The sequence below is a fragment of the Sparus aurata genome, chromosome 8, assembly GCF_900880675.1.
Source record: "Sparus aurata chromosome 8, fSpaAur1.1, whole genome shotgun sequence".
Classification (NCBI taxonomy): domain Eukaryota; kingdom Metazoa; phylum Chordata; class Actinopteri; order Spariformes; family Sparidae; genus Sparus; species Sparus aurata.
The window spans coordinates 5,020,173-5,047,870 of NC_044194.1; the positions used below are offsets into that span (position 1 = coordinate 5,020,173).

At 44.7% G+C, this 27,698-nt stretch overlaps 1 protein-coding gene across 2 annotated transcripts; it reads left to right on the plus strand.

Annotated features, from left to right (window-relative positions):
- On the plus strand, positions 1–26,684 carry LOC115585938 (SITS-binding protein). 2 transcript variants are annotated; one of them, XM_030424606.1, is made up of 12 exons: positions 1–30; positions 161–321; positions 400–1,117; positions 2,822–2,993; positions 13,361–13,568; positions 13,761–13,911; positions 18,837–19,034; positions 19,404–19,672; positions 19,776–19,912; positions 20,755–20,876; positions 23,646–23,825; positions 24,002–26,684. In XM_030424606.1, exons 3-12 carry the CDS (start codon positions 647–649, stop codon positions 24,173–24,175), a joined length of 2,082 nt encoding a protein of 693 aa, XP_030280466.1. In that variant the 5' UTR covers positions 1–30; positions 161–321; positions 400–646; the 3' UTR covers positions 24,176–26,684. The 2 variants fall into 2 exon arrangements, with proteins under 2 accessions (XP_030280466.1, XP_030280467.1); XM_030424607.1 differs by lacking the exons at positions 1–30; positions 24,002–26,684 and having other exon boundaries at positions 55–321; positions 19,776–19,908; positions 23,646–23,780.
- Positions 26,685–27,698: the final 1,014 nt, after the last annotated feature.

Genomic DNA, 27,698 nt, shown 5'->3' on the forward strand with positions numbered 1-27,698 from the left:
TCCACAGTCTTTACGCACGGAGAGCGCACGGTGAGTTTTGCGAGCACGCGTGGGAGGGGGGGGGGGGTCCTCGTGGCCTCCTCGCCCTGGCGGGGCAGCTCCAAGACTCAGCCAAACCCTCCTGATCCCCCATTTCCCTCGCTCTACCTTTCCTCTGAAGAAACAACCCGGCGTTACGTCAGAAAGTGCAGGGCAAGCAAGACAGCGTCTTAGGAGCTATTCGCAGGCATTGCTGCCAAACCCGGCTTGGGGCTGCTCACGAGCTCACTGCAGCCAATGCAAGTTACAAATCCAACTCTTTTAAACCAGCAGCAGTATGTGGTAAGTCCATTATTCATTCATACTGTTACATTTGCCCGCTGGGATTGTTTCTTTCTCACAGCTTTCTTCACATGACAGGTCTCTGTTGCTGGCACAAATTGCGCAAAAAAAAAACCAACCAAACCCAACAGTGTGAAGCGGTGTAAAGATAAGGAGTAGGCTGGTTTACCCTGTAGCCTCACTGGAAGAAAAAAAAAAACACCATGACATGATGAAGCAGCAGAGGTTTTTGACGCACAGAGATTTCTGCAGCATTTTTTGCGTTTGATACTTTTGCTGATCTCCAAAAGAAAAGAGAGGAAAAAAAAAGAAAAAAAAAGAAAACATGCCCCACGCTCGAAATAGGAACCCCAGCCCCATCCCAGAGGTAACATGGGACACGGGATTGAAGGAGATGAACGAGACCTGGAAGGGAGCTATAGCGTGTCTCGGGGTGGCCGTCTTCTTTGTCATGACCATCGGGATCATATACTGGCAAGTGGTGGACCAGCCCAACAAGAACTGGATCCTCAGGGGGACTTTTAGCGGACTGATCTGGGAGAGAAGGACCCACTCGCTGGTCATACAGACCCTGACGGAGGACAAGACCTATGTGGAGATCGACGTGGGGAACGTGGGGAACCCCGACATCGAGGTCCCCTTCGTGAGGAACCTGTGCTGGCTCAACAAGACGGAGTTCTGCTATACGTGGGACTCGGTGGCCGAGGTGAAGATCTCGCTGGAGGTGAACGAGGAGACGGAGACGGAGTGCTACAGCATGAACTGGGCGCCGGTGCACTGTCATGTGGAGCTGAAGGTAGGAGCTCTGCACCACACACAACCAGAGTCTTTAATGAAAATGACATTTTCACTGAGGTGTGATGTGCAAAGAAAGAAAAAAAAAATCAGTTGTGCGTTCGGAGCTTCATCAATTTGCTCTTAATCAGAGTTAATTGGCACGTGATTACGCACGGCCGGTGAGACATTGGCACCACAGGGACCCTGTTCACTTTAAAAACTTTCATCAGAATTTTATCTTTAAAATCTGTCGAAAGAAGTGTTTTTTTTTTTCATACTGGTGATTCACACGAATGTCGCTGATCTCAAACAATCTGCGGATTAAAACAAAAGCATATTGAATCACAGGAGAACTGCGTTAAAAACAAGTGGAATCATCCTTTTAATGTGTATAAATCCCTTTTTTGTTGATATGATTGAGTAAAAAAAAAATGCTTTAATTTATTTATAATGTAATTCGATGTTTCATTTCTCATCTGACGATGTTACAAAGTCCCTCAGCTCTGGATTAAACTGCACCAGTGCCTCGTCACACTTGTCACGCTTCTTTACACGCACGGTACTTACTGTACTGTACTTCCCCCCCCCCCCTCGGCTTAATTATCAAAGGCATTCAACTATTAGGATGTTTGGGGAGGTTAATCTGTCCCCACTGGAACATTCCTCGCCATAACTCCCCTGTCATGTGGCGCGACCGCTCACACAAAATCTTTCCGAAGTTTAAGTCGCTTAAACTTTTATTTTTCCTCGTTTAAAAAAAAGGAAAAAGAAATCCGTGCCCGGTGCCTCTCAGGTGACCACTTGGCACCTGTTCTGAAACTCTTTATCCGAGCCCCTGGATTTGCTGACGTGAAATAAACGAGCGGCCGCTGTGCGCATTTGTCACCCGCGCGTAAAGACGCGCTGAGCCGAGAGACCAGATTTGTCTCAGAAAAAAAACACTCATCATCACTCGTCATTCAATCCTTCCTTTCTGAGGCGGTGTCCTGCAGCAGCCATCACATTCTGATCTGCGCCCTGCATTTCTGCCAAAACATCAGATTCATCTATACTCCAACACATCAGATATATAAAGTGATAGCAGAAGGGATTGAAAGTCATTTAAATTCACCTTGTAGACGCTTAAAAATGAAATGTGCATTCATCGTTGCATCATTGATCTGTTTTTTCAAGTATTCCTCACCCTTACCCTAAATGTCAGCGATTGTGAGGCAGTTAAATGTGTGATAAAACCAGAATGGCACTCAGATCACCTCCACCGAGGCCCAGCAGTCGCACTCTAATTCAATCACGCCTAATCCGATATCAACCTCGAGAGCCACTTTACATTTCAACCAGCCCGTAACGGCCTAACCTTAACCGAAGCTCACCAGCAGCCTGAGTACGCTTGAAGATCAATGCGTTGTTCCCTGAGAAATTGATTATTATGTTTAAAAATTACGCTCAATCTGCACCAAAAGTTAATGTTGTCTATTCTGGAGGGCCGAGACTGAAAATCCCTCCAAGTTTCATGAGAATCTGTTGAGTTGTTTTTTGTGTGTAATCCTGCTGACAAACCAACCAAACAACTGTGGGTAACGAAGGAAACTTCCATAAACTCGCATCAATTTTTAGATTAGCAGTTTTTCAGCCTGTCGTCGTTCATTTTCATAAATGTTCCCGATGCACTTTTCCTCTTTCTCACCGGTTTTGTTTCTTTGTGTGTTTGCGTGCGTCCTCTCAGGACTGTTTCTCCATGACCAACGTGTCCTGGTACGGCGGTGCCAGTGTCCGGGGTCAGACCTGGCCTATCAACGATCAGAACGCCACCACGCAGCCCTTCACCGTGAGCGACCTGAAGGACAACCCCTCCGGCTTCGGCTCCGCCCTGGAACGCTACTTCCTGGGCTCGTCAGGTAAAGAGGAAGTGAATCGGAGTGAATTCGCGCGTGTCGGCTTGAGATCGACTCTTAACGTGGGCGAATGTGCTCTTCACTCCGAGGTCGGTGATCTTTGAAAATGACACGGGGGTCAGCTGTTCTTTCCACACTCGCCATCAGCGCGGGGTTTAGCGCAAGGCCCTCGAGAAATCTGACCCCACATCAGCGGGTATACAATGTGCGGCGTGAATCCCAGGGCGTGAGGGAAGCCCTGCGGATGTTGTTGTGTTTTCCTACCGCCGCCGCTGCCGCCCCCCTCGTGTTTTGTTTGTGTTTGAGCTGAGAAAAATGGTTCGCCTCCAGAACCATCGTCCCCAGAACACACACACACACACACACACACACACCGCCGCTGACCGGATAGGACGGCCGCCCCCCACAAATAGAGCGTAACCCAACCCTGTCTGTGGCATCCCGGTTTATTAATTTAGAGATTAGACTACAAAGGGAAGTCGGCCACCTTTAGCATCTTAAATTAACTCTTAGGGATACCGAGGTAATTGCCCTTTGTTTCTATTAAAAGGGCAGGTTGGATGAGGGCCCTGCTGACTCTTATAACTCACCAGGTTATTTTGGGGGTGTTAGATTTTATCCTGGGGGCAAAGGGGGGGAGGGGGGGGGAGGCAGGGGGCCAGTGGCGGATGTGAATGGTTAATGTAACTGATGAGGAATGTGTGGTGTGTGTGTACGTGTGTGTGGTAGCAGGGTACAGCGTTGGTTTTGGGGACTTTGCCCTCAAGTTGTCGACAAACCCTTGATTCTTGAAAAAAAAATCCAACATGAATGTGATAGAGTTCGGAGACAACGTCAGCTGAAATGCAAAAATCAAACTCTTGCATCAATGCACACACAAACAATCCTCTGTGACGACTTTATTCGTTTGTCGTGGTCTCACACACACTGATTCACATGCCAACAGAAGCAAATGCGCACATGCGTGCTCACATAACACCCATACGCACGTCGGGCCGTTACGTAACATCACGGTGGCTTAAACGAGACGGTCACATGACTTAAAATCCCTTTTTTTCCACCCTTATGTGAGTGATCATCAGGACCCACGCCGTCAAAAAAAAACCCCTTTGTTTCTCACTCCACACGGATGAGACGAGACCCCGATGAGAACAACTGTTTGAACGTTGCCAAGCAGCCGCCCTGCAGACACAAACCGTACATAGACCCAAACATAGCAAACTGAAGCTCAGCAATGACAGCGATGCCCGCCGGAGCGTTACACGTATGTCCGACAGCAAGATCTCGCTTTTAAAGCTCAGGGATGTTTTTTGTTCGGCTGTTACGTCACGCGGCGAGCACCATGTTTGCCTCCAGGACGGACAAATCACAACTGGAGAAAAAATGAATTAAAGCATGTATGTTCCTGTTTATTAACCCTATTTCTGAGGGAGCGACAGAAATATATTCTCCCTAAATTTAGATTCAATACACAACAATTCTCTCCTTGTAATTACATATCACACGAGCACGTGTTTGAAATGAGTGTCATCTTTATATGTCTTGAAATGTATATTTGATAAGGTATCAAATGATAAATTCTGTACATACTGACAGGTAAACATATTATTGCTGTTTTACCTGTTTTTTTAAGTATAACCAGATCTCAAGTATTAGACTTTTAAATGCATGTCCAGTGAATTTATTAAAATGTGCGTTCATTCATTCATATTTTGTTATATATTCTTGAAGCAGAATGACAACACAGCCCGACAAGGCCAAAGAATAGTAACTATAATTTCTGAGTTATGACTAAAATGTTGCTGTTTTAAATGTTTATTTTGTCTTTTTAAAAGTTGCACACACACGGAGAGACTTTATCTTTTTTCTGTATTTTTAGCGTAATATTTTAAATAATCTGTATTGATTTTTAACACAATTTAATTGTTTAACACATATTTATTAAGAGCACTGCTCCGACTGTGATGCATGAAGCTGGACAAAAATCTTTTTTCTTTTTCTTTTTCTCAGTTTCTTAGTTTGCGTGTGCTACAGTTCCCAGAATATAACGTCACATGTTGTCAAACATGTTGAATCCGTCTGTATATTATTCATGTGACGTTACATATTTCAGTGTAAATCCGTATAAAGCCTGTTTGCTCCGTCAGGGAATGTGCAGCGGGTCTGAGTCGTCCCTCGTGCGTGCAGCTCACAAAGTTAAAAATTGAAGTGACCTCATATTGCCGTGCCGCAGCTTTTTTGGCTAATGTGTCGAGGACATGTCATGTTTTGGAACGTAGCGTGCCCACAGTTGTGCAATGTGCTACACGCTAACAATCAGATGCCGCGCGGCTGTTTTTGTTTTGCGTGAAGAGCCGACATGTGCCGCTCGTCCTGCCGGCCTCCTCAGATCGCACACGGCAAGAAAAAAGTGTTTGCACCTATTATTCAAAACCGTTCGCTCGTCTGTTTTATAATCCTGATTAATTTTTAACCAGTAGACACATCTGGATGTAGAACGTGAACGATTCCCTCGATGCTTCCTTGATTTTCCAGTTTTCAGTCTCTTTCTTGTGTCCATCGTCGAAGCAGCACTAGAATCCTGCAACACAACCACACAAGTGTCGTGAGACTGGCCAGAACCACCATTTTTCTCTTCTCACCCCCATCGGAAACATCAGAAAATCATCCCACGTTTCCCGTCTCCTTCCCTCCAACGGCTCCGTCAAAAACTCGTACCTGACGCGTCTCATTTTAAACTGTGAAATGTGAGTGCGGCCGCGACAAACAGCGCGACGCGGTCGAGTCAGAGCTGCGTTATTGTTGTGGTTAATAGTGACAGGACGGGAAACAATTTAAAGCAGCTTTTCTGGAGGAAAGAAAAAACCCCTCCACAGTTATGTGTGGATAGTAAACAAGATCATTATGGGGAACTGTGAGTTTATGCAACCGTGTGAAGGATTATTGATTTGTTCCGAGTTTTTGGCAGCGAGACGTTATTATTTCTGCATGTAAAGAGACCAAATCTAACTGAACGCAGACCTCAGTAAAAAAAAAAAAAAAAACACTTCCAGCGTGTGAAATAAAACTGAATGAATTATGATGTCATTTATAACCATGTTTAGTTTTAACTGTGGCGCTTCCAAGCGTAGCTGCACAGGAATCAAAGGGAACGGCTCTCAACAGGTCTGCAGACTTTAAATTTGAAATACAAGCGTCTGCTCAGGTGAAGCTGCTTTAAACTCTCAGCTCATGAAGAACAAGAAGAGAGGAGCTGGATCCACCATGTTTTAACTTTATGTCGGTTTCAGCTCATTTCTAGACGCAGCTGCACCTTCTTTGCACCTTTAAATCCCATAAGTGTCGGAACAGTTTGTCTCTCACAAGTTCACATGAGAAAAAAACCGTCGCGCCTCTCCTGCGCCGAGCTTCAGTCGGGCCGGAGAAAGCACTGCGGCGCGTTTGTTTTCCTCAAAACAGACCCGAGGAAGGCACAACTCCAGCGGTCATAAAAAGAGCAAAGGAGTCGCCGCACGTCTTGACCGTTATGGTGATTTTTTTTTTCATTCATAATTAATGGACTGACAAATCTGTCTTTTGGTGTCGCGCGGTGCTTCGTCGGCGTTTTCTTTTTTCTCGTCCTCTCTGGAAAACAAACAATGCTGCAGTTTTCAGTCCTGCGTGCAGTTTATTATAATATCAGGCCTCGCAGCTGCGTGAACCCGCCGACCCGCTAGCAGTACTTTTTTTTGTCGTGCATGTGAGCCGTCGTGTGTGCATGGGACCTGTCCTCGCTGCCTCTAGTTAGTCATGGGGCACATTGTGAATGTGGTAGGCAACATGGAGCTGTGACTGACATTACCAGCTTAAGAAGACTCCAGAGGGGGGTGACGGCTAAAGAGCAGGACGGACAGAATGAAACAGAGAGACTCAACAACCACGTACAGAACTGAAAACAGAAGCAGCGAAGTAAAGAGGAGGGAGAGGAGCGACGGGAGAGGAGATATATGTGCGACTGTGCAGGAGAGTGACATTTGAGAGTGTTGCCAACTGGAGGAACTCGTCATAGCCCCACCTGTCTTTATCCATACCAAAACAACCGCGCTACGGAGAACAGATTAGGTATCAGCGCAGCCTCATCCCGCATTAAAAAAAACATAAGAAGGGACTCTCTGGGACGGAGAAGTCGTCCCGGAGCTTTAGGTCGGGTTTATTCCTCAGCCGGATCGTCTGGATGATACAATCCGTACGTGAGGAAATGTAGGCGGAGATCGCGTTTGGATGAATGTGCAGATACTGAAAAATAGTTGCTGCACGCGGTCGAGTCACATGACACACGTCCGAAACTGTGTCCAACCGTTCAGTCCCACAGAAACATATTAGTATTTGAAATAAAGATATTTAAACAGTTTAATTTATAGATTGATCACCTACAATTTATTAGTTTTTCCTAGAAAGTTGTAGTGGTTTAAGTCTGGAGTATTATTATAATATCAGTATTATATATTTATGATTTAGTCTCAGTGTCAGTTTTTATTAATGATTATTTAAGTTTTATTTCTGGCTACTTTATCAGTATTATGTGCTGCAGTCTGCACAAATACAGCTGGTAACACTTTTATTATAACCATCATTTGTAAATGGAATAAATAGCAAATTGATATTTAATTAAACTTTTAGTTATTTCACTCTTAACACGTGATTAAATATTTTTTTTTTCTGTTGTAATGATGCAACTGCTGATTGTTATATTTTGTTAATATATATACTGTGTAGATTATTTATGAATAATATTTGATGGCTAAAGTTGCAACTGATGTTCGTAAACCTTTACAGTTGCTTAATAAACGATTTCTAATATAATAATAAAGCATTTTATTGTTTGTTAAGAGTGGAATAACGGTTATCTGACGCTCTGGGATGGAGGTCGTGTCGAGAATGAGACTAAAATAAATCTGCTTTGTTACCGATTGGACCTTTAATGATGGTAAAAAAACAAATCAACACGGCCGTCAGCAGGTTTGTTAATTGGCAGAAGGTTCGTGTTTCAAATCCTTCAACAGCTAAATGATGGTCGATGACGTTTCAGAGCTTCAGTTATCACAACACGCCGGTCGTTATGATGTGAGGACATTATTGAATAAATAGAAAAAGGAGACACACGAGCTGTTTTCACTGCAGGGATCTGAAAGGAAGTTTTTATAAGTGAGGGTGAAAAACAAGAGTTGGAAAACGTCTCTGATTATTGTATCGCGGGTGTTTTTTTATCCCCGGAGAGCCTCGTTCTTTCGGATACTTCACGTTTGCGTGAGGCAGATGTAACCTCACAGTCTCATCCTCACAAATAAGAGCTGGTAGAGATCCTGTTTGTTTTCACAGCAGGCCGCTGTAATAAATGACAGTGTGATAGTAACTCATCAGCTAACTCGCTCGCAGACTGAATCCAATAAAAGTGAATTTATCTGCCGTTCCCTCTTTTTTTTTCCTCTCCACGCGGACGTCAGAGATTAGAATCAGGTATAATTCTGCGAGACTTGTAGGACTTGACGTGACTCCAAGTTATTAGACCACCCTCTGTATGTGCAGTTTGTTGCAAATGTGGATCAACGTGAACTCCTTCTCCGGACCTCTGATCTCACCATTGTCCATTTTAAGCAGTCGTCTTTCTCCCCTCCAGCTCAGCGTCTCCCACCCCCCTTTCTATTTTATTCCCCTCTCTCTCTCTGACTCAGTCTTTCCATGTGGGATCCAAAGAAACGTTAGTTTGCTGCTCGTTTGTTGTCGGGTCTCTCGGAGGGGAAGCGGCCAAGCTCAACAGGCAGATAGGGGTGAAAGTTACATAGCTGTCACGGGGTTTTAGATTTTTTTTTGTCTTTGTTTCAGATAATGATACTACATCAGCTTTTATTTGAAACAACAGAAACTTCTAACGACGATTGAGAACGAGACGTAAAAACATATTTCGGTAACGGTGAGGAGCGAAAGGGGGCGAGACAAAATGTTTCCTGACGATCTGAGTGCAAGAAATCCACGAAGAGAAGTTGTGAAAGTGCAAATAAAGGGTAATTAACAAGAATAATGATCACCAAAGGTCAGGTCACATGCACGGATCAAAGTTCTTCCTCTTCTCTCCACTCTGAGTGCCGTTGTACAATTAAAAAACAAAGATACATGTTGTTTTTGCAAGCGAAGATGGCCGCCATCGTGAAGAAATGGTGATTATGGGGATGTGCAATGTGAAGGAATCTCATGTAAAGCCAGAACGTGATTATAGACACAATTAAATTAATGATAGAACATAAAACGAACCAGCTGACGTCACATCTCACGGCTCTGGAGGAGTTAAAGCTTGTCCTCTGCTCGCCTGTGGTTCAGTATTTCTTTAGCGTTCTGCCGAGCCAACACAACTGAGTCATACATACACAGAAGTTAACGCTCAAACTGTCCAACTCGCATGTAGCAGGAAAAACAAGCTGGCCCCGAATCACTCCCGTGTTACTCAACAGGTCGTCGGGAGGTCCCTCGGCAGCTGCCCGGAGGCCTCGACTCTCCCGGACGAGTCTGAGGTGAAACACTTTCACAATGACTCACTTCGCCAACTGAAGCTTTGTTAAAGGCGAGCTGTCGTCTCCCGTATGAGAAGGCTACCGTATGAAAAATCAGCCGCAGCATTTTCCACAGTCGATCTCCCTCGTAATGCTTTCCATCGGGGACAGCAGTACGTATCAGCTCGTTCGATCAGTATCTCAGGTCGGATCTGTTTCCTTCCCTTAAATACTGAACTACCTTTTTTTACAGATGCTTCAAAATCCACTTTCAGTACCTTCAGAACTCTTTAACAACAGTCTGACTTCTCCAGCTGACACTGAAGCAAAGCAAACAAGAGAGAGAGAGAGAGAAAAGCTAAATAATTTTATATTGCCTCAAAGTATTCGAGCGCTGGATCTTCTCGTCCGATCATTTTTACAACAGAACACAGCGTCTCACACTTGAAACAATAAAACTGATTGATGAGAGAAATAGAGCAGAGCAAGTCTCTCTGGTGTTTCATTATTTTTTCAATAAATGGAATTGGAAATTTACTACCGTGGCAAGATCCCAGTTTTGTGGCCATCAATTTCTTGAGGGTTGGGCACAGAAACTAAGTTTCCATTGTTAAGGAAATGCATGCCTGAACACACACACACACAGTCAGCATTTGAATACATCTTTTATAAGCCCGCTCAGGTCTGTAAGTGCGCACAGGTGTCATAAATAACAGTATAAATATGACAGGTAAAAGAGCGCGGCCCATCTGGTCGGCAGCAGCGGTGTTTTCCTCCGGGCCCCGCCGCTCTCTCCGAGGCCCTAGACGCCACATTAAAACCTTCCTGATCCATCAGAAGGTGCCTCGGGTCGCCTCCGCCGCCACCTCCAACCGTCGGGGGCTCAGACGGAGCGAGAGGAAGTGCAGCACCTTTATGGGTCCTGTAAGTCCTGCTCTGTTTTTTTCTTGGAAGTCTACGGTTTCCCATTAAAGAAAGCGTGCGTGGATGCGTGCGAGGAGGCAAATCCAAAGGCGGCTTGATTTGTGTGTTTTCACCCGGCGGCTGTAAAACTGAGGCATGTGTGTGTCAGGTCACTCGAATCTGCCCAATAAAACTTCATTCACTTTTTCTTTTTTTTTTACCTCGGCCTATCTGCCGCTTTGAAGGTGAGCGGATACGCTCGGTCAGGCGTATAATTTAGCTTTTGAGAGCTAGTGGAAAATATTTCAGGGGGAAAGCTTGGGAGTGTTTAAGGAATTGTTCTAAAAATAGGGTCCCCCAGCCCGTTTCCCCTTCAACTCCTGGGCACCCCACATTGGCTGTAACTCAAGGCCTCGAACCTGCTTCACTCTCTTTAAATAACACTTATTGATTCCTGCTCCCATCTACCGATACCGTGTGTCGTACGGAGCTCTGCACCGATATGAGCTCGGTGTCAAGCGTAGGTGTAGAAACGCAAACGGCTTCACGCTGCATAAACACGCAACACAAGATTCAGTGTACGTAACGTTCAATGCTGCGTGTTTAGTCAAAGGGTCCAGCTGTTTTGTCCCAGTTCCTTGAGGCCCCTGCGGTTGTCATTTCCCATAAAAATTAAATATGACTCGAGAAGTCGTGCTTGCAAAAAAAAAAAGCTAAACTCCACTTTCCACCCCGTGTGCACTTTTGGGGAAGCAGACGGTTTGCAGCCTGCTGTATCTGCACATCATTCTGCAGGAGCGCTCGGTGTCTGGTGTGCTCCGGTCGCCGCTATTTCCACTGCCTGCATTCCTTTTCCATCCTTCCATAAAGCTGTAACGTTTTCTGCTCTGCTCCACTTTCTCGCTCCGCTGTACGGGCAGCAGTATTGACGTGCAGGCTCTCGTGGCACCTTCGCTTCATTACGGAGTTAATTTAAGCCATTTTTTATCCCTCGCAGTGCTTGTTTCCCTTCAGATATCCACATTAATCTGCCATTATGAATCTATAACAAGCAGTTAGGAGGTGACCTAATACCTTGTGAGAGGCAGCTGAGGAGTTACCAGTATCTCTTTGACATTATCCGTTGCAAACACGTGAGAATTACCCCGAGGTTGAGGGCTCTTCGCTGGGCTTTATGCAGCACTTGAATACTGATCTCTCAAACTATTAATCTGATTATAAACTGGTACATGAGTATCCTGCCTGCTCCTGGTTCCTGCCTGCATAAGAACAGTAAGCCCATTGAAACTAGAGAGGGCGGCAGGAGCGAGCCAAGCTCTCAGCCCCGGGTTCTCAGACTTGCGCCTTAATCGGTTCACCGATCAGATCCGAATCCCACGTTTTTTGCTACTTCGTGCAAAAAACTTAAGGGAGTCTAGGTTGATTACGGGTCGGGTTCTGCTGTCTGACCTGAGATGGGTCAGACCGGCAGCAGAGACAGGACAGGAAGGTTGTTAAAAGCTGAGAGGGAGAAGGTGGGAGTCAGGACGGGTGAGAAGTGGTGAGGATATGTGGTCGGGGTAACCTGAGAGGGACGAGGCATTCCTCGCAGGGCAGCTACATCTGCAGACACAATTATCTGCTTCACATAATCTGATCATTTCACGCGGCCGCTGAAGGAGCGTCTACGCGTACAGTAGGAGAGAAAACACGGCCGCGTTAGAAACTTTTAGAAAGCTTGAGCTGACTTATTTAATCAGAGGAGCTGTTTGTTTGTTTTTACGTCGTCCCCAGAAAGGAAAGTTATGATTTTAATTTTCTGGAGCGGAACGAAATTATTAAAACAGAAACTCAACTTTAAAAAAAAGTGCAGAAAAGAGACAATATTTATTATAATTATTATTTTCAATTAAAGCACATTTTCATACTGTTTTACTTTGTTTATACGTGGCGGACCCTGCCACCTCTCTAGCTTCAAACACTGTTCAGCCGCCGTGTTTCCCTCTGATAACGTCTTTTTTATTCTGTCATGGGAAAATTAAATATTGTTAATAATAGTTTGTGTTATTACCTCACTAATATTCAGTTAAATTGTCTTGAATATCGATGATAAACAGTAAATATCGAACCCAGCGGTCAGGTATTTCAAATAACGTGTGTCGTATCGGTGAGAACCGATTCCGAAAATCATGTGAAATCTATCATGAAAAACTAGAAGCTTAAGGAGGAAAAGCTCTCAGACTTCTGCCAAGGAAGCGGCTTTTAAATATAGAACGAAATGTTGAATAAGAGTCTGAGTTTTATCCCCACTCTGGCATGAAGATATAATGCCGCTTTCAGTGCGCCCGGCCTGAATCCTGCAGCGGATTGTCTGGGCCACTTTCTAATAATAAGCTGATTTACAACGTCTTTAGTCTAAAATTGTTTCCATCTCGGCTGTTTTGGGAGCTGGGAGAAAAAGAAATCCCAGATATCCTAAATACCTGAACTTATTCGTGTTTCCTCGTCTTATTTTTCTGAATCGGCGGCGGGCTGATTGCGACCCGCACGCCGCCAGGTGACCATCACCGACCTAAACCCTCCTCACTCAGTGTAACTTACCTACTCAGAAGTTCCCAGCAGTCTCAGGGTAAACTCATCTAACCGCATGCTGCCATATCTCATTCTAGGGGGTGTTTTTCTCACATCTGAGCGGAGCGATATCAGCTGACGCAGCCCACACTCGGCCTCGCACAACTCTCCATCCGACACGCTCGTCCCGGTCTCAGTAACACTCGCCGCACTATGTCATATAAGAGGAATCTGCGGCGGATCGTCTCGCTTTAATATCTGCTTGAAGTGAAACGTTATATTATCGGCGCATCTCGATTCTCTGAAGCGACGGTTCTGAGTTTCTGACAAGTGTGATGTAATGAGCTGATGTCCTGTTGCCCTCTCCTCTCCCGTGTGCTTCCCGCCATGCAGGTGTTGCAGTGCTGGTCTCCCCTGATATTCCCCTGCAGCTGGGGGTGGACAGCAGGCAGCAGTTCTGCCTGCAGTCGCTGCCCAGCATGGAGCGCCTCCCTCTGCAGTACACCGTGTGTGTGGCCCGCGACGTGAAAGCTGCTCACCAGGAAGCCGTGCAGCAGCTCTCCCAGCACAGCAGGGAGCTGCCCAACATGAAAGCACTGTGGTTAGTTCGGTTTCTTACATTCACATTAGCAGAGATGAGGAAGGGGGCTGTCGTAACACCAGTAAGTCAACCAGTGGGGTGTGTCTGTGGGTCCAGTGAGCACCGAGCGACGCTTTAATGGGTGTTTAGGGAGTCGTGAATTTAAAAACACATCCAGGTTTTCCTCACGATTCCCTCCCGTGTGTCCTGCAGGCTGCCCTTCTGGAAGCTGCTCGCCAATGTGGATTCAGGGCAGAAGGTGGAGAGGGAGCTGAGGACCTTCTCCAATCGTCTGAAGAGACACCAGCTGGGGGAGGGAGTCATCAGCCTCAATGAACATTCCACCACCCTCCTCTCTGATATGGTACGTTCTCCACACCGCATCCTGTACCGAGCCGCGATCTTTAAATCACCAGTCACAGCATCTTCAGCAGACAGGAGGGTTTTTTTGTAAAGATCTGTTTCGGATGCACAAACCTGGAGAAGAGGGATCGTAGTTTGATGTTAGATGGAAGCAAAGTGAAAAGGTGGCAGTCATTTAGCTAAACAACACGAAAAGAATTCAGTAAAGCTCGAAGGTTTAAACTACGTAGCGTCCCATCCTTGACTTCCTATAAAACAGTAGTTTAGAAACAGCCTCCAAAAAAAATCAAAGAGCCAAATCGATGAAGAAATCCACCAAAGTAACGTCACAGATTTTTGAACAAATGCCCAACAAAATCATAAAGTAGACGTCGATTCATATTCCCTTAAAGATCTCCTCCACACATGTATTAAAGCAGACATAACACGCGTGTCTCACATGTTTTGTGGAAAAGAGAAAGTGTGATTTTCACATTAAAATCTGTATAAAAATTTCTCCCGTTCCTTTTAAAAATGGTAATAAAGAGTAACTCCGAAATATTTTCACATTAAAGTGTGTGTACAGGTCTTGTGGAGTCCTCTGGAAGAAGCTGCGTGTATTCTGATAAATTGCCTCCAGTGATGTCACTCACTAGACAAAGTTGCATTGTGGGTAATGTAAGAAACCAGGTATTAAAAAGCAGTCCACTGGACTCAGGTCTAAAACAAATGATCCAGAGATACTGGTTTTTATCCCACACATTTACCTTCCTTTTGAGAATGTGATGCCTACATTACCCACAATGCAACTTAGCCAGTGAGTGACATCACTGGAGGCAATTTTATCAGATTACGCACAGCTTCCTCTGGAGCCGCAAATGGCTTTATATGACTTTTTAAAACTCCTTTAAAGGCACTTTAAAGTGAAACTCTCACCAAAATGCAGCCTAGGCTTTTTTTGTGAATGCACCAAAGTCAAACCGTAGTGTAAAAGCAAAATTACAACGAAAGAGGCACTTTTAAGATTTACCGTATTTTAGTTTTTCAGGTCAAACTCATTTTCAATGGGAGTGCTACGGGCACTTTTACGACAGCATCAAAATCTCTATTTTTAAAACAGTAAGAAGTCTCGACACAACATGAAACTTTGCTCGTAGTATCACCAGGGTCTCTACACATGAACACGAGCATTGAGAACATTGTTTGTGTACACAGAGTTTACTAAAAATAAGGTTTTTGGACAAAAAATCGTGGATCATTGTTGCTGGAAGACAGTAGTTCCACTTTAACTGTCCTCCAGGTTACGTCACATTTGGAGATTGATACTTCTCAGCTGTCATGGCGGCGGCAAGCGGAACAAGCTACTGCTAACGTGAGTTGTTCAGAAACTTTCTTTTTAGTAAACTCTGTCTGCACAAACAATGGGCCTCATTCACCAAAATCTTCTTAAGAATCTTCTTAGATTCTTTCTTAAGTTGTTCTTAAGAGGTTCCTTAAGAAAACCCTACGTCAGATTCACCAACTCGTTCGTAAGCCTCAGAATTGTTCGCAGCTGTGTTCTTACATTAATGAAAGCCGCAGGAGCAATATATATGCCATTGTTTTGCGGGCCTTGGATGGAGAAATGCCACGTATAAATAGGGTGGGGGGGTTACTAATTGATGGCATGTTTCCAATTTACTTGATTTATTTTAAATCATTGGCACATTTAATTTATTTTAGAATTTAAATTCTTTGTAAATTACCAAAACTATGAAATAAATAAATAAATGAATACATATGACAGAATTATCACTGTAATATTGCATTTTATTGAACTACACAAGAGAAGAAAACACAACCATGCCAACATTTCGGCACTGAAATGTGCGTAAGAGTACTCCTGAGTGTTCGTAGGATTTGTTCTTGCCTAAGAAAAAATCCTAGATAAGAAAAAATTCATGAATGCCACAATCTTCGTAAAATCTTCGTAAGTGGGACTTAAGAACAAATTTGTTCGTAAGAACGGTTCATGAATGAGGCCCAATGTTCTCAATGCTCGTGTTCATGTGTAGAGACCCTGGTGATACTACGAGCAAAGTTTCATGTTGTGTCGAGACTTCTTACTGTTTTAAAAATAGAGATTTTGATGCTATCGTAAAAGTGCCCGTAGCACTCCCATTGAAAATGAGTTTGACCTGAAAACGAAAATACGGTAAATCTTAAAACTGCCTCTTTCGTTTTAATTATGCTTTTACACGGCCCGCAGGTGGTCGAGTGGTTAGAGCCCATGCCATAGACGCAGCTGACCCCGGTTCGATTCCGGCCGGAGGTCCTTTGCTGCATGTCACATCCCCCTCTCTCTCCCATATTTCCTATCTGTCTACTGCTTAATAAAGGTGTCTATGCCAAAAAAAATTATGCTTTTGCACGACGGTTTATTCACCAAAAAAGTCTAGGTTGCATTTTGGCGCGAGTTTCACTTTAAAGGGGGAGAATTTAGCTTCTTCAACAGATGTCAAACTCTGCAAATACGTCCTTGTACAGAAGAAAAATACATATTTGAATTGAAGTTATCTCTTAAGTTTTACAGTTTCACCCACTACCATGTGCTTTTTTGATCCATCCTCCTCTTAATTCAGCCAATTCTCACACCGTGTGGTTGTAGACTCAATCATAATCCTCCTCTTCAGCCATCTGGGCTGCGAGGGGCTGGAGAGGGTTCATCGGTCAGAGGCTCAGAACTGGTCAAGGATAGAGATGAAAGAGTTTTCTTAAGTGGATCTCCAGAGTGTCGGAGACAGGCGGGGAAGCGAGGGAGGGGAGGAGGACAGGTTCACAGAAATGTCACAACGCAGGAAAAAAAAAAAAAAGATGGTTTAAGGGCTTTGTCTTCATGTTGAACGGTTTGTTTCCCAGAGCGCAGAACACACAACCTGCAGGAGTGATGTCTTCAAAACGTGTAAATGTGATAAATAATGCTCGTCTAATATGTTTCAGGTATTTTAAACTTTTTGGTCCATAACTAGTGTGGGACAGGTGATACTCCTCTGTTCTCTGCAAGCTGATGTTTATGATTCTCTCACATTGATCCGGTTACTCTCCTTGAGTGTTATTGGGAGCAGCCAGGAAACAGCACCAGCACCACCAGTGAAGTGGATCTGAGTCAATACTTGGTGATATTCCATTACAAAACAAATATAGCCGAGAGAAGACAAACAGGGATCTCAGGTTGCTCCGAGTGTGGTAACTGCGGGACGAGCGAAAGAATCGAGCGTGTTTGAGATCATGAGGGATTTGAGCCAAGCCTAACTCGACCGGTCGATCCCGACACCAGCCTGATGCCGTGATCCGACCCGGACCGGGGCAACAGAAGAGGAGGCAGTCGAGGCATCTCATTATAAACATACACAAAGCTGAGAGTCCGCTCCCATCGCGGGTTCAGACGGTGTGAAAGGATAAAAGGAGGAGGGTGGGGCAGATGGAAAGAATAACACATGTCAGTCGATGGATGCCGTTTGGTGAACAAAACTTTCCTTTCGCCACAATCTCAAGTTTTCTGGTACATCAGAGATATTAAACACCAGCGCTGTTGGCTCCACATTACCCAGCTCCCCTTCTGTAAGTACCATAAAGAATCAGCCAGGCGTACAGTGCCGCATGGAAACATCACGGAGCTTGAAGTTGTCCGTGAGCGGCTCTACAGAAGTGCGACTGGCAACAATGAACCTCTGTCAAAACGTCTCTTTCACTCCAGTTTTACAAGAATTTCTTAAATTACTTTCTCTTCCAGTTTCCAAATGAGTTTGGCTGCCGTTGGAAAATCTGGGTTAAAAATCAGTTTGCTGTAAAAAAAAAAAAAAAAAAAAAAAAAAAAGAATATTCCTGTGACACTAAATAATGCAGCTTTTCACAAATCTTGTTTGGGGCAGAAACTACCAGACTGTACGTTATGGACCTCTTTGTGTCTGGTTTTGGCTTTTTGACGATTAGTTGGATTTACATTCAAATTCAGGAGACATTAGAGAGGCACTCAGTAGAGTGCATACCCCTGCCAAGGCCATAAATTCCCCCTGTAATAAAGTAAAGTTAAAGGTCCAATTTATAAGATAGTAAAGTAAGTCAAATTGTGACACTTTGGGTTAGTAGGTCGGTCCGGACACCCAACGAACACGTCGGTACTTGACGAGTTTGGAAATGAGACTCAACGATCAACACTCATAGATTGGACCTTTACATTTTGTCCATCAAACTGCACTCACTTGATATTATCCACCTAAATACGCCTGTTTCTTTAATCAACATCCATGCATCCTTCCCTGGAGGAATTAACCATACTATCTTCTATCTCCTAAATCCCTATGTTAAAGAAAAAAATCCTTGATCTGTCTCTTTATCCGAGTTCCTTATCTGAGACCCATCCTCCACCCAAGTTTAGCGCAAATCTGTTCAGTAGTTTTTCTGTAATCCTGCCGACAAACCAACCAACCAACCAACCAACCAACAGACACGGGTGAAAACATAACGTCTTTGTCAGACGCAAAAGGAAAAGACCGCGACACAATAACATTCTTCACCGTTACATAATGCGTCCTAATCCACCCTTTCTTTCCCACAGCAGGTTCACCTCCAGAGGTCGATCCTTGTATTCTCAAAAGGTTTTGTTCCCAACGTTATGTAACCTGAAATCTCTGCCGGACTTTACCATGTAAATTCCAAAGGATTATGATGCATGTTAGCGGTTCTGACAGAAGGTCACGCACGTCTCTCGACTGGTTTTTTTTTCATAGCAAAGCGCCCACATGGAGAGATCAGTGTGTCCAAAGATAAACATTTGAATTTATCCATGAGTGCATCGTGTTATTAGGTGAGGCTGAGACGAGGGGTGTTCAGTTGGTTGCAACCTCACTTCCGGATGCTGCTCAGTCCTAAACACTGGATCTTTTTATCTGTCTCTGTCTCTACCAGGACCATGACTACCTCTACAGCAGGAGAAGGGGGATGTCCAAGAGACTGACCAGGGACCTCCCGCTTGTCAAGCTTCTTAACATTTCCATCACCCTGTCCCCTTTCCTGGGCGTGGGCACCACGCAGTTCCACACCTCCCTCATGGACGGCACTGAGACCTACTGGCTCAGTCTCCCCTCAGCCCCTCAGGGACAGCTGGTAAGACTTCAGCGCCGTGCCGTGTTCCTTTTTACTCAAGGTCTGTTTGATTTCATTCTGGTTGTTGTTGCGCTTCACTTCCTCGACACTGTGACGGGTCCATTCACCAGAAACATACCCCGCGTCTTAAAAACACTGAACTTTCCCCGACTTATGAGAACACGTCACTCTTTCTAACAAGAAACCAGACACAGAACTTTTTTTTCCCATCTGCCCTGCAGCCTGTTCTCCATTCACTTGTTGCGGTTTGATAAAAAGCAGAGCAGTGTGAACGCGGCCTGGTCCAGAAAATCTTAGGGCTCCATGATTCATTCACTGAATAACCAAAATAGAAAATGATAGTAGTGTAAAATGAACCCTGTCCTTCAGATCCCTGTGATGAGTCAGTGGCGAGGCATGTTCTGCGTAAAGCTGAACATCTCCAACCCGGGAGCGGTGAGCTGGTTCCTGGACAGAGTGGGATCCCTGCAGGCCCATTTGGGGATGGAGTACGTCACGCTGGAGGGCGGCGAAGGGAATCTGTTTGAGGAGCAAGGCCTGCGCTCGCCGCACGCTCTCTCCGGAGACAAGTACATCAGCATGCTGGCCGACCTGGCCACGAGGATAGGAGACTCCACCATCGTGACGGCGGGGACACGGTAAACTCAGACATGTCGTCTTTGTTCGTATGCTCAATCAGCCGCAATTTAACCCAACACCAAGAGTGCGATTACGCTTATTAAGACCCTATTTGTGTCTCAGGTCGAGCCACAAGCCTCTGTTTGTGAGGATGACCCCCTTGCAGTCCGACTGGAGCCCGATGGGCCTGAAGGGCATCATTCCCTCCCTGCTGCACCACACTCTGCTGGGATACAACTTCCTCATTCCTGATGCAGTAGGTAATACCACAGCCGATGGGTCACTTTTCTCACCTCTAATAGTGCTTCATATGCACATTTGGTCTGTATTCCTGTAATATTTCATACTCTTGTGAGCCCGTCAAACAGCTGACGTCACTCAGACTCTCATGAAACACGGGTGACCGTCACATTTATGACCGCATACGAACAAAAAGAAAGTGTTATACAGACCTTCATGTCTCCAGCAAAACGTACCGCACAGCAGAATAAACCATTGCTGTTCAATCTTTTGGGATGTTGGTTAAAAGCGATATGACCTAAATACATGCAGAAATAAAAACGTCAAACTTTTGAGGATCTCAACACCAGAGTTCATGGAAAATTGGCAGTATCGAATCGTCTTGAGGCCGGGACACACATTAGGGTTTGTTGAGCTGATTATGAATACGATTTGCATGTGGTGACTGATGGCTCCAAGTTGGACCGGGTCCGTTCCACTCTGGGTCAGTCGGTGATTACAGTTGTCGGATCAAATCATACGGATTATTCAGACCCAGTCGCTGCAAGTTGTTCCTCAAGAGTTTTGATATTTGCGTCAGACCTTGGCGACCACTGGCATTGCACATATGCACCAGTTACTAAACAGCTTCACCTGAAGTTGAATTGAATCACCTCCAGTTCCTTCTTGCCTTTTCAAAGCAAACTGCACTGCAATTGGTCTGAGTAGAGCGAGCTGCTGGTTGATTTGGTATCAGTGTGACGGGCGGCACTCTCACAGGATGACCAGAAATGAATTTGGTGTCGAGTAGATTCACTCGCTCTCAAAGTTTGTGCATCTCCCTGACTATCTTCTTCGTCTTCTTCTCTTTCGTTCCCTCCAGGTGGCTCTTTATCCGGAGACCTGGTCACAGATGAGGAGTTGTTCATCCGTTGGATGGAGATTTCAGCCTTCCTCCCTGTTATCAGCTTCCACACACCGCCCTGGGTCTGCGGCGAGGACCGGGTTGGTACACATCCAGAATTTGATTCAGAAACACACAAAACAGTCACGTAGCCACAGTTACTCCTTCCTCTTTTGGCCCACTCTGCATCCCCAGCTGTCATTTCATCTGTGTGATCCACATTAGATGTAATTACAACGGCAACAACATTCCTTCCGCGCCTGATAACAAGACTTTCACTTGTGAATATTTAAAGTGAAGAGATCAGGCGTACTGATGCGTGAGTGCTGCCAATTAGACGCTGTCAAAGGGAGTGGGAGATTATCCCACCTTCTGGTTTATGGAAAGAGGCAGGAGAGGGAGAGTTTATTGACCCAGCCGCCTCTCTGAAAAAGTTCCCACCAGTTTGTCCGAAGAGACGTAGTCTATCAAAACTCAAGACCTGGCTCTCCACCCAGCGGGAGAGGCGGGACAACCTGTTCCCCTCTGCTGGAAATCAGGAATGTACCGTTCACCGTACGCGTCAGGAAAATAAAGCCTACAGTCTCGGAGAGTTCGGTGACAGATATCGATACTCTTCACGGACAGAAAAGCACTTGCTGCTGCTTCTCCGGAGGGCGAGGCTGTTTTTCCCCCCGCTGTCCTTCCTCCCTTTCCCTCTCAGCCCTCTCCCCGACATCACCTGTGGTTAGGACTCCATCTGTTCCGAATTACAATCCTTCCTCGAGATTTACGGCTCACTCTCGAGAGCCACTTCAGCAGGAATGATAATGAATTTGAGGACAAGTCTTGGAAAAATACTTTATTGTGGCAATTAAGATTTCCATGAGTAATTGACAAGTGTGACAGAGTGGGAGCGATCCGCTGCTTTCCACTGGGAAGAGCACCGGGCCAGCAGAATATATTGGTTGTGACTTGTGTTGCGTGACAAAGATAAAAATAGGCCTTTTGGACAGCTAGACGTTTGACAGCAGCAGCAATGTTTTCCATTTTGGTCTCTCGCATGGCCTTCAACTTATAAACTGGGTTAAAGTGAGACTGAGGAAATTTGAGAGGAGAATGTGCCGCTGCATTACACATGATGAATGAGTCGTTTTTAGATTTATTTTACTGTAGTTTAAATGTGGCACACCTTTTTTTTTTCTTTTCCAGGATGTGTGATACTTCAGTCAGTCACAGACAGGTCACAGCAGCAGCAGCCGCACTGGAAATCGAATAGCAATAAAAACCGCAAACCCAAACACACATGCCTGGCTTCTCAATTAGAGAAGGATCCACTCAAACCCGGGGCTGCGACTTCAAGCTCATTCCTACAAATGTTCCCAATCCCAACTCGTAAAAATACATTTTTTATAGATGCGGTCAAGCTTTTGTTTTTGTCATGGGACACTGAAGAGGATGTGACCCCTTCCAGGAATGCTGAAGTCGTTTTTGGCCAGAGGGGAGACAGGAGAAAAGACTTGGACACTGCTAAAAAACCACGAGTCGACAATGAGTGGTTCTTAGGTTCTGACTGCGTGTCTTGGTGCAGAGATGGCACAAATGTCTTTCGCAGACCTCTTTGTCAAATATTATTCTTGTCCAGAAAGCCTTGTGGAAGATGATTTAGTTAAGGAAATGGCTTTCTTTTTGTTGGTTTCAGTTTCTCAATTGGTCTAGATTTCTTGGCTGGACATTAAATTGACTCCTTAATGAGCTAACTTTTAATATAATGTGAAGATCAGCTGGTCCATGGGAGAAAACAAACTATGAGAATACAAGATTATGCAGAAATCAGGGAACTGAGGACAGGCTTCATCTGAGAGCTAGTTCCCAGTTGTTCGTTTGCCTCCAGGCTCACTAATTATTTTATTGATTGCATGTTTTCCAGACAGTTGCATGTTGCAAAACAATGGCGTCAAACTCCTGCGTCTCTGCTGCTGGAAACAAGCAACTTGACGAGCCAATTCCAAGAAGAAAACTTTTCGGGGAAAGGGCAGGCAAAGATTATTGGCAGGTGATTCGACGGACCATCGCAGGCTAACTTGAACCAATCGGCTCAACAGTAGGAGAGCTCAACCACCAGCAGAGCCAGATGGCAAATCAAATTCTTGCCAAAGCCAGTCGGGACGAGGGCGAAAACATCTTTACCATTGAGAAAAGCCTTCGGTTCCATTCTCCTCGCTACTTTTAATGAAATAAACTTGAGTTCTTATGTGATGCTACAGTAGCCTCAACGGTCGCTGGTCGACACCAAGGATGTTACTTTAATCTGGGCACAGTGTTGGAGGTGGAGCCCCATTCATCCCTATGAAAGCCGCTTATTGGCGCTTTAAAGCCAAAAAAAGAATAAAAATACCCAGAACTTCAAGATCGTGCGGCATATAGAGCGTGCACACCAAAAACTTCCACCAACTGAGCCGGCTAACTTCTGGTTAAGCACCCTGCTAACTTGGGGATGGGGATAAAATAATTGAAATGGTGGAAATAGTGAAACAAGTCATTTTGCCGGAGTTGTCGTCACCAAAGAAAGTGTATCCACCATTTTATTTGCGAGATAACATGATGTTGCGAATCCAGCTGCCTGGCAAAGTCCGGAGTCACGGCAGAGAGAAAGAGACGTTCCTAAGTGTGGTTTAATTTCTCGATAAGAGTGCGAATTGTAATGTCCTCAAATGATAATGCCACGTACTGTAAGAGTGAAAACACCAATAAGATGATGAAACATGGGCTTAAAATTCAAACGAGTGCCACCGCTTCCAAGATAAGACCCAGGAAATTGCTCGGGAATCAAGAATTGGATCTCTAAAATTCTCTTATATTTGTATCTTCTGTCTTTTGGTGGCCCGTAGGTTTTAAACCTGACTCGGACCTACATAGCAAAGCACCAGAGGGATGTGGTCCCATTGATAGAGAAGTATGCAGAGGAGTGGCAGATGACGGGAAACCCCATCTACCGGCCGATGTGGTGGCTCAGTCCCAGCGACCCCATGACCTTCACCATCGATGACCAGTTCCTCATCGGAGACGAGGTGACTTAATGATGTTCTGATGTGAAGGGATCGAGTATCCCCCCCTTCTGTCCGCATCCGATATACTTGGCATCCGATAGCGCATGAATCAACCCGCAAGGCTGTAACCTGATGTCTTGCTAATTGAGAGTGACATCTGAATTTTCTTTGACCGATCTTACGTGTGTTTTTTCCAGGTCCTGGTGGCACCGGTGGTGGAGAAGGGGGCAGTGCAGAGGGATGTTTATTTACCTGACGGGGGCTTCCAGTGGCAGGACAGCCAGAACGCTCAGGTGTTCGACGGGGGCACGTTCCTACAGGACTACCCCGTGCCCTTGGATGCGGTGGCCGTTTTCTTACGGAGAAGCTGAGTCACGCGACTGGTCACACTGAGTCGCTTGACTGATCCTGTTACTGTTTTGAATCAAATTCTTTTTTTTTTTTTTTTTAAATACTCGTGCTGTTCTCAACTTGCACTTTTCCACTAAAGACCATTGACCCAGTCTCGAGGCTCGGCCTTCGGATGACATGTAGAAAGATTTTTTTTATACTTGCACTTTACAGTTCAAAATGATTTGTGTTTTTTTTTTTTTTCTTTTTGTGACATTTTTCTTTTCTTCCTTTTTTAAAAAATGTTAATCGGTTTTACCTCTCGGCTGATTTGTTTCCGGACTTTTTGATCTGTTCTTCTTCTTCTTTTTCTTTTTTTTTTCCGTATGCAAGTTCCGGAGAAATCTGTGTGTTTACATGCTGCATTTCGACAGTCTTTAAGTTTGTTTTTTTTTTTGCTGCTGCTGGCTCTCTTGATAAGGAGGAACAAAGCAAACCCCTCCTTTGGTTTAAAAAAAAAAAAAGAATCTGAAACTCTCAAGAAGACCAAATGACGATATCGAAGGACAAAGGAAAAATGTTTGAAAAGGTTTTTTTTTTTTTGCTTATTGAGAGGTAGTCAGCTCACAGAAAGCTTCGTACCGAGACCGACGCACCGTGGTACCGTATGTCTTGCTCACTTGGCTTTTACTTGAACTTATCAGGCCAACGGGCCGACTTTTTATGAATGTACCTCAAGTTATGGTTTTTCACTACTTCACAGAGTCATCAGACACGACAACCTATCACCCCTTAGCACTTACTGTTAGTGGTTTTAACCTAATTTATAAACTTACCACTCTGTTGGACACGTCTGAATGTCCCTTAGTACTGTAGGCCTGATGAACATGAGGCCGAGCCACTGTAATGTAACTTCACATGGCTTTATATGATGTCACCTTCTTACTAACCTGCTGTAGTAACGGCTTTTTAAATGGGCTGCTCATTATTATTATTTTTATTTTTTTTTGTCTGATGCTGTGTTGATATGCTTTTTCATCTTCATGGGTGCCAAATTGAGTTTGATAGAAAGCCTCGTGGATGAAACAGGTTGACAGAAGATTTTTGGAAAGATGGTACGTTGGTTTGGAAATACACATACTCGCTTTTTTGCAGAGTTCAGTGAGAAAACTGACGCAGCTCTTGTTGTCTGTACGGATAAATATCAACCGACTGCGAGCAGCTAGTTAGCTAGCATGATCTAGTTTGTTTTGGCTAGCTAGCACGACTCAACGCTGGATTAGGCTAGCGCTGAGTCATGCTAGCTAGCCAAAACAAACAAGGTCTGCGTACCAGCAACTCTAAATCTCATAATATCTTAAATTACATCTTGATTGTTTAATCTGTAGAAACTAAAGTGTGAAAATGATGATAGTGTCTAAGGCTAAGCTAACGTCTCCTGGCTGTTGGCTACGTATTTACCATACGTATGTGAGAGCTGTATTCATCTACTCATCTAATTCTTGGCAAAAAAGAGACTACGTGTATTTTTCAAAATGTCAAACTATTCTGTTAATAGGACAACGTGGGAGGAAAGAGGGCTACAGAACCGAGAATTCATGAATAAGAGCTAAGCTAGCCTTCGTAAATGTCCGTTGCAACCATCTTGGATTTATTAGAAATAGCTGAAAGCATGACCTGATATTTGAAGTCCTAGAGGAGCAGTGGCCACGTGACGTAAACCCTGACGAGTTATTAACGTTTTGACTTCAACTGTCCTTGTAGTCACATCCACTTCCATTGCTTTGCTTTATCTCAGTAGCATTAGGCTACGTATATAGAAGATTTTTTGTATTTTTATTTGGCTTGAACCCTGATATGCTTTAAGCAAATGATGTGTAAATGAGATGATTTTTTTCTTTTTGTGATTATACTCATAAAACTAGCCCGTGGACACATGTACGCCACCTTTCGAACCATGATGCATTGCTCTATGTGCAGTTTAGTTAGCCTTGATTTGTTCTTCACGAGACAAACTTAAAACCGGCCGGCAGTGGTGATACAGACTCTGACAACCTTAGTACTGAACGCTTTACTACTAAATCGATTGTGTAACTTTGATCTCTCAAGTTTACTGTATCAACTCAAACACTCAGGTCTACCGAAGCTTATCAGATCACCAAATGTCTTAGTGCAACGCAGTAATGTTGTGAACACATCGACGTCTTAATCTCTCCCAGAGCCGAATGTACAATAGACAAACTGTGATTTTCCCAAACCGAGCCCTTCGTACGGGGTGGAGCTTTTTCTAGCTCCCGTTCTTCTTCTAATGCTTTTTAAGGAATGCTGTGGTATGTATGTGTTATTCCGTCCCTCTACAGACTGAGCGAACCACGTGCCTTAATGTGCCACTCTTAAATCTGGACGACGCGATGTTGTCTGGATTATTGCAGTATCAGCAATGTGTACATATTACGATGACTGTGCCATTACAAGTGTTTTTTTTCTCTTCTGTAAATCAGAGAACTTAGAACGACAAAGTTACAATAAAGTTTACATTTTCTTACTTCACTTCTTTGAGTTATTAAGTGTTTATTTTTTTGTTTTTTTTTTGGGATGCTTTAGGTTTGCTTCCGTTAGACGACGGCTAACGTTAGCATTCGACCATAATCTGGCGTTACGCTACCGCTCGATGCGATGCGATGAGGAATCATCTCTTCAGTCGCTGATCAATCGGGAAGTTGTTTAATAAAGTTTATGTGACCTGATGACATTATCCCAACGTTCAAATTTCCCACCCCGAGCGTGCAACGATGTCGGAAAATGGCCGCCGCGCGAATGAGGTCTAAATGTTTAAAAGGAATATATATGAAGATCTGATCGTGTGGTAATGATACTTGTGGTATTTTGTTTTCGTGCGTGTCCGTGTCCGCCTGCACATGTTCGTGTTACCGTGCGAGTGTATACGAGTGTGTATCATTAACACTCCTCGCTCTTCCTTCTCCTCATGTCAAGAAAAGTCTACATCTATATATCCGCGAGCAATGCTGACGACTAACATCTCCACTAATTCCATTTAAACCTAATAAAAGTTATTTATAGCTCCGGTGAGCACGCGGTGGGAGAGGTTTCCCAGGGGAATCACATTCGGCTCAACCTCAGCTGAGCTTCTCCTCCTTACCTCCTCCTGCCCGCTGCCCCCTGGCTGAGCTCCACCGTGGGGCCCCCCAGACCCCGGCTCCTTTAGCGCCAGTTAGACAGGTGCAGCCCGCCGCAGACACGCACGGACTCTCCAGCGCCAACCGAAACGCCGAGCGCCCTCGCCTCAATCGTTTAGATTCATACGGCAGAATAAAAATCTGGGTGCAGTTCTCAGCCAGATTAAAATTCACTAGACAGTCTGAGTGAGGCTCGATGGTTTGTGAGGTGATGGAGTTACAGTGACGGAGGCCAGAGAGGACAGCGGAGTTTAGAGAGCTTCACCGCGAAACCTCCAGAATTCAACATAAACATACAAAATCTGCCCATGAGATCGATCCTCCCTCTGTGAGGTCCACTTTGACGGGAACTCACGGCACAATAACT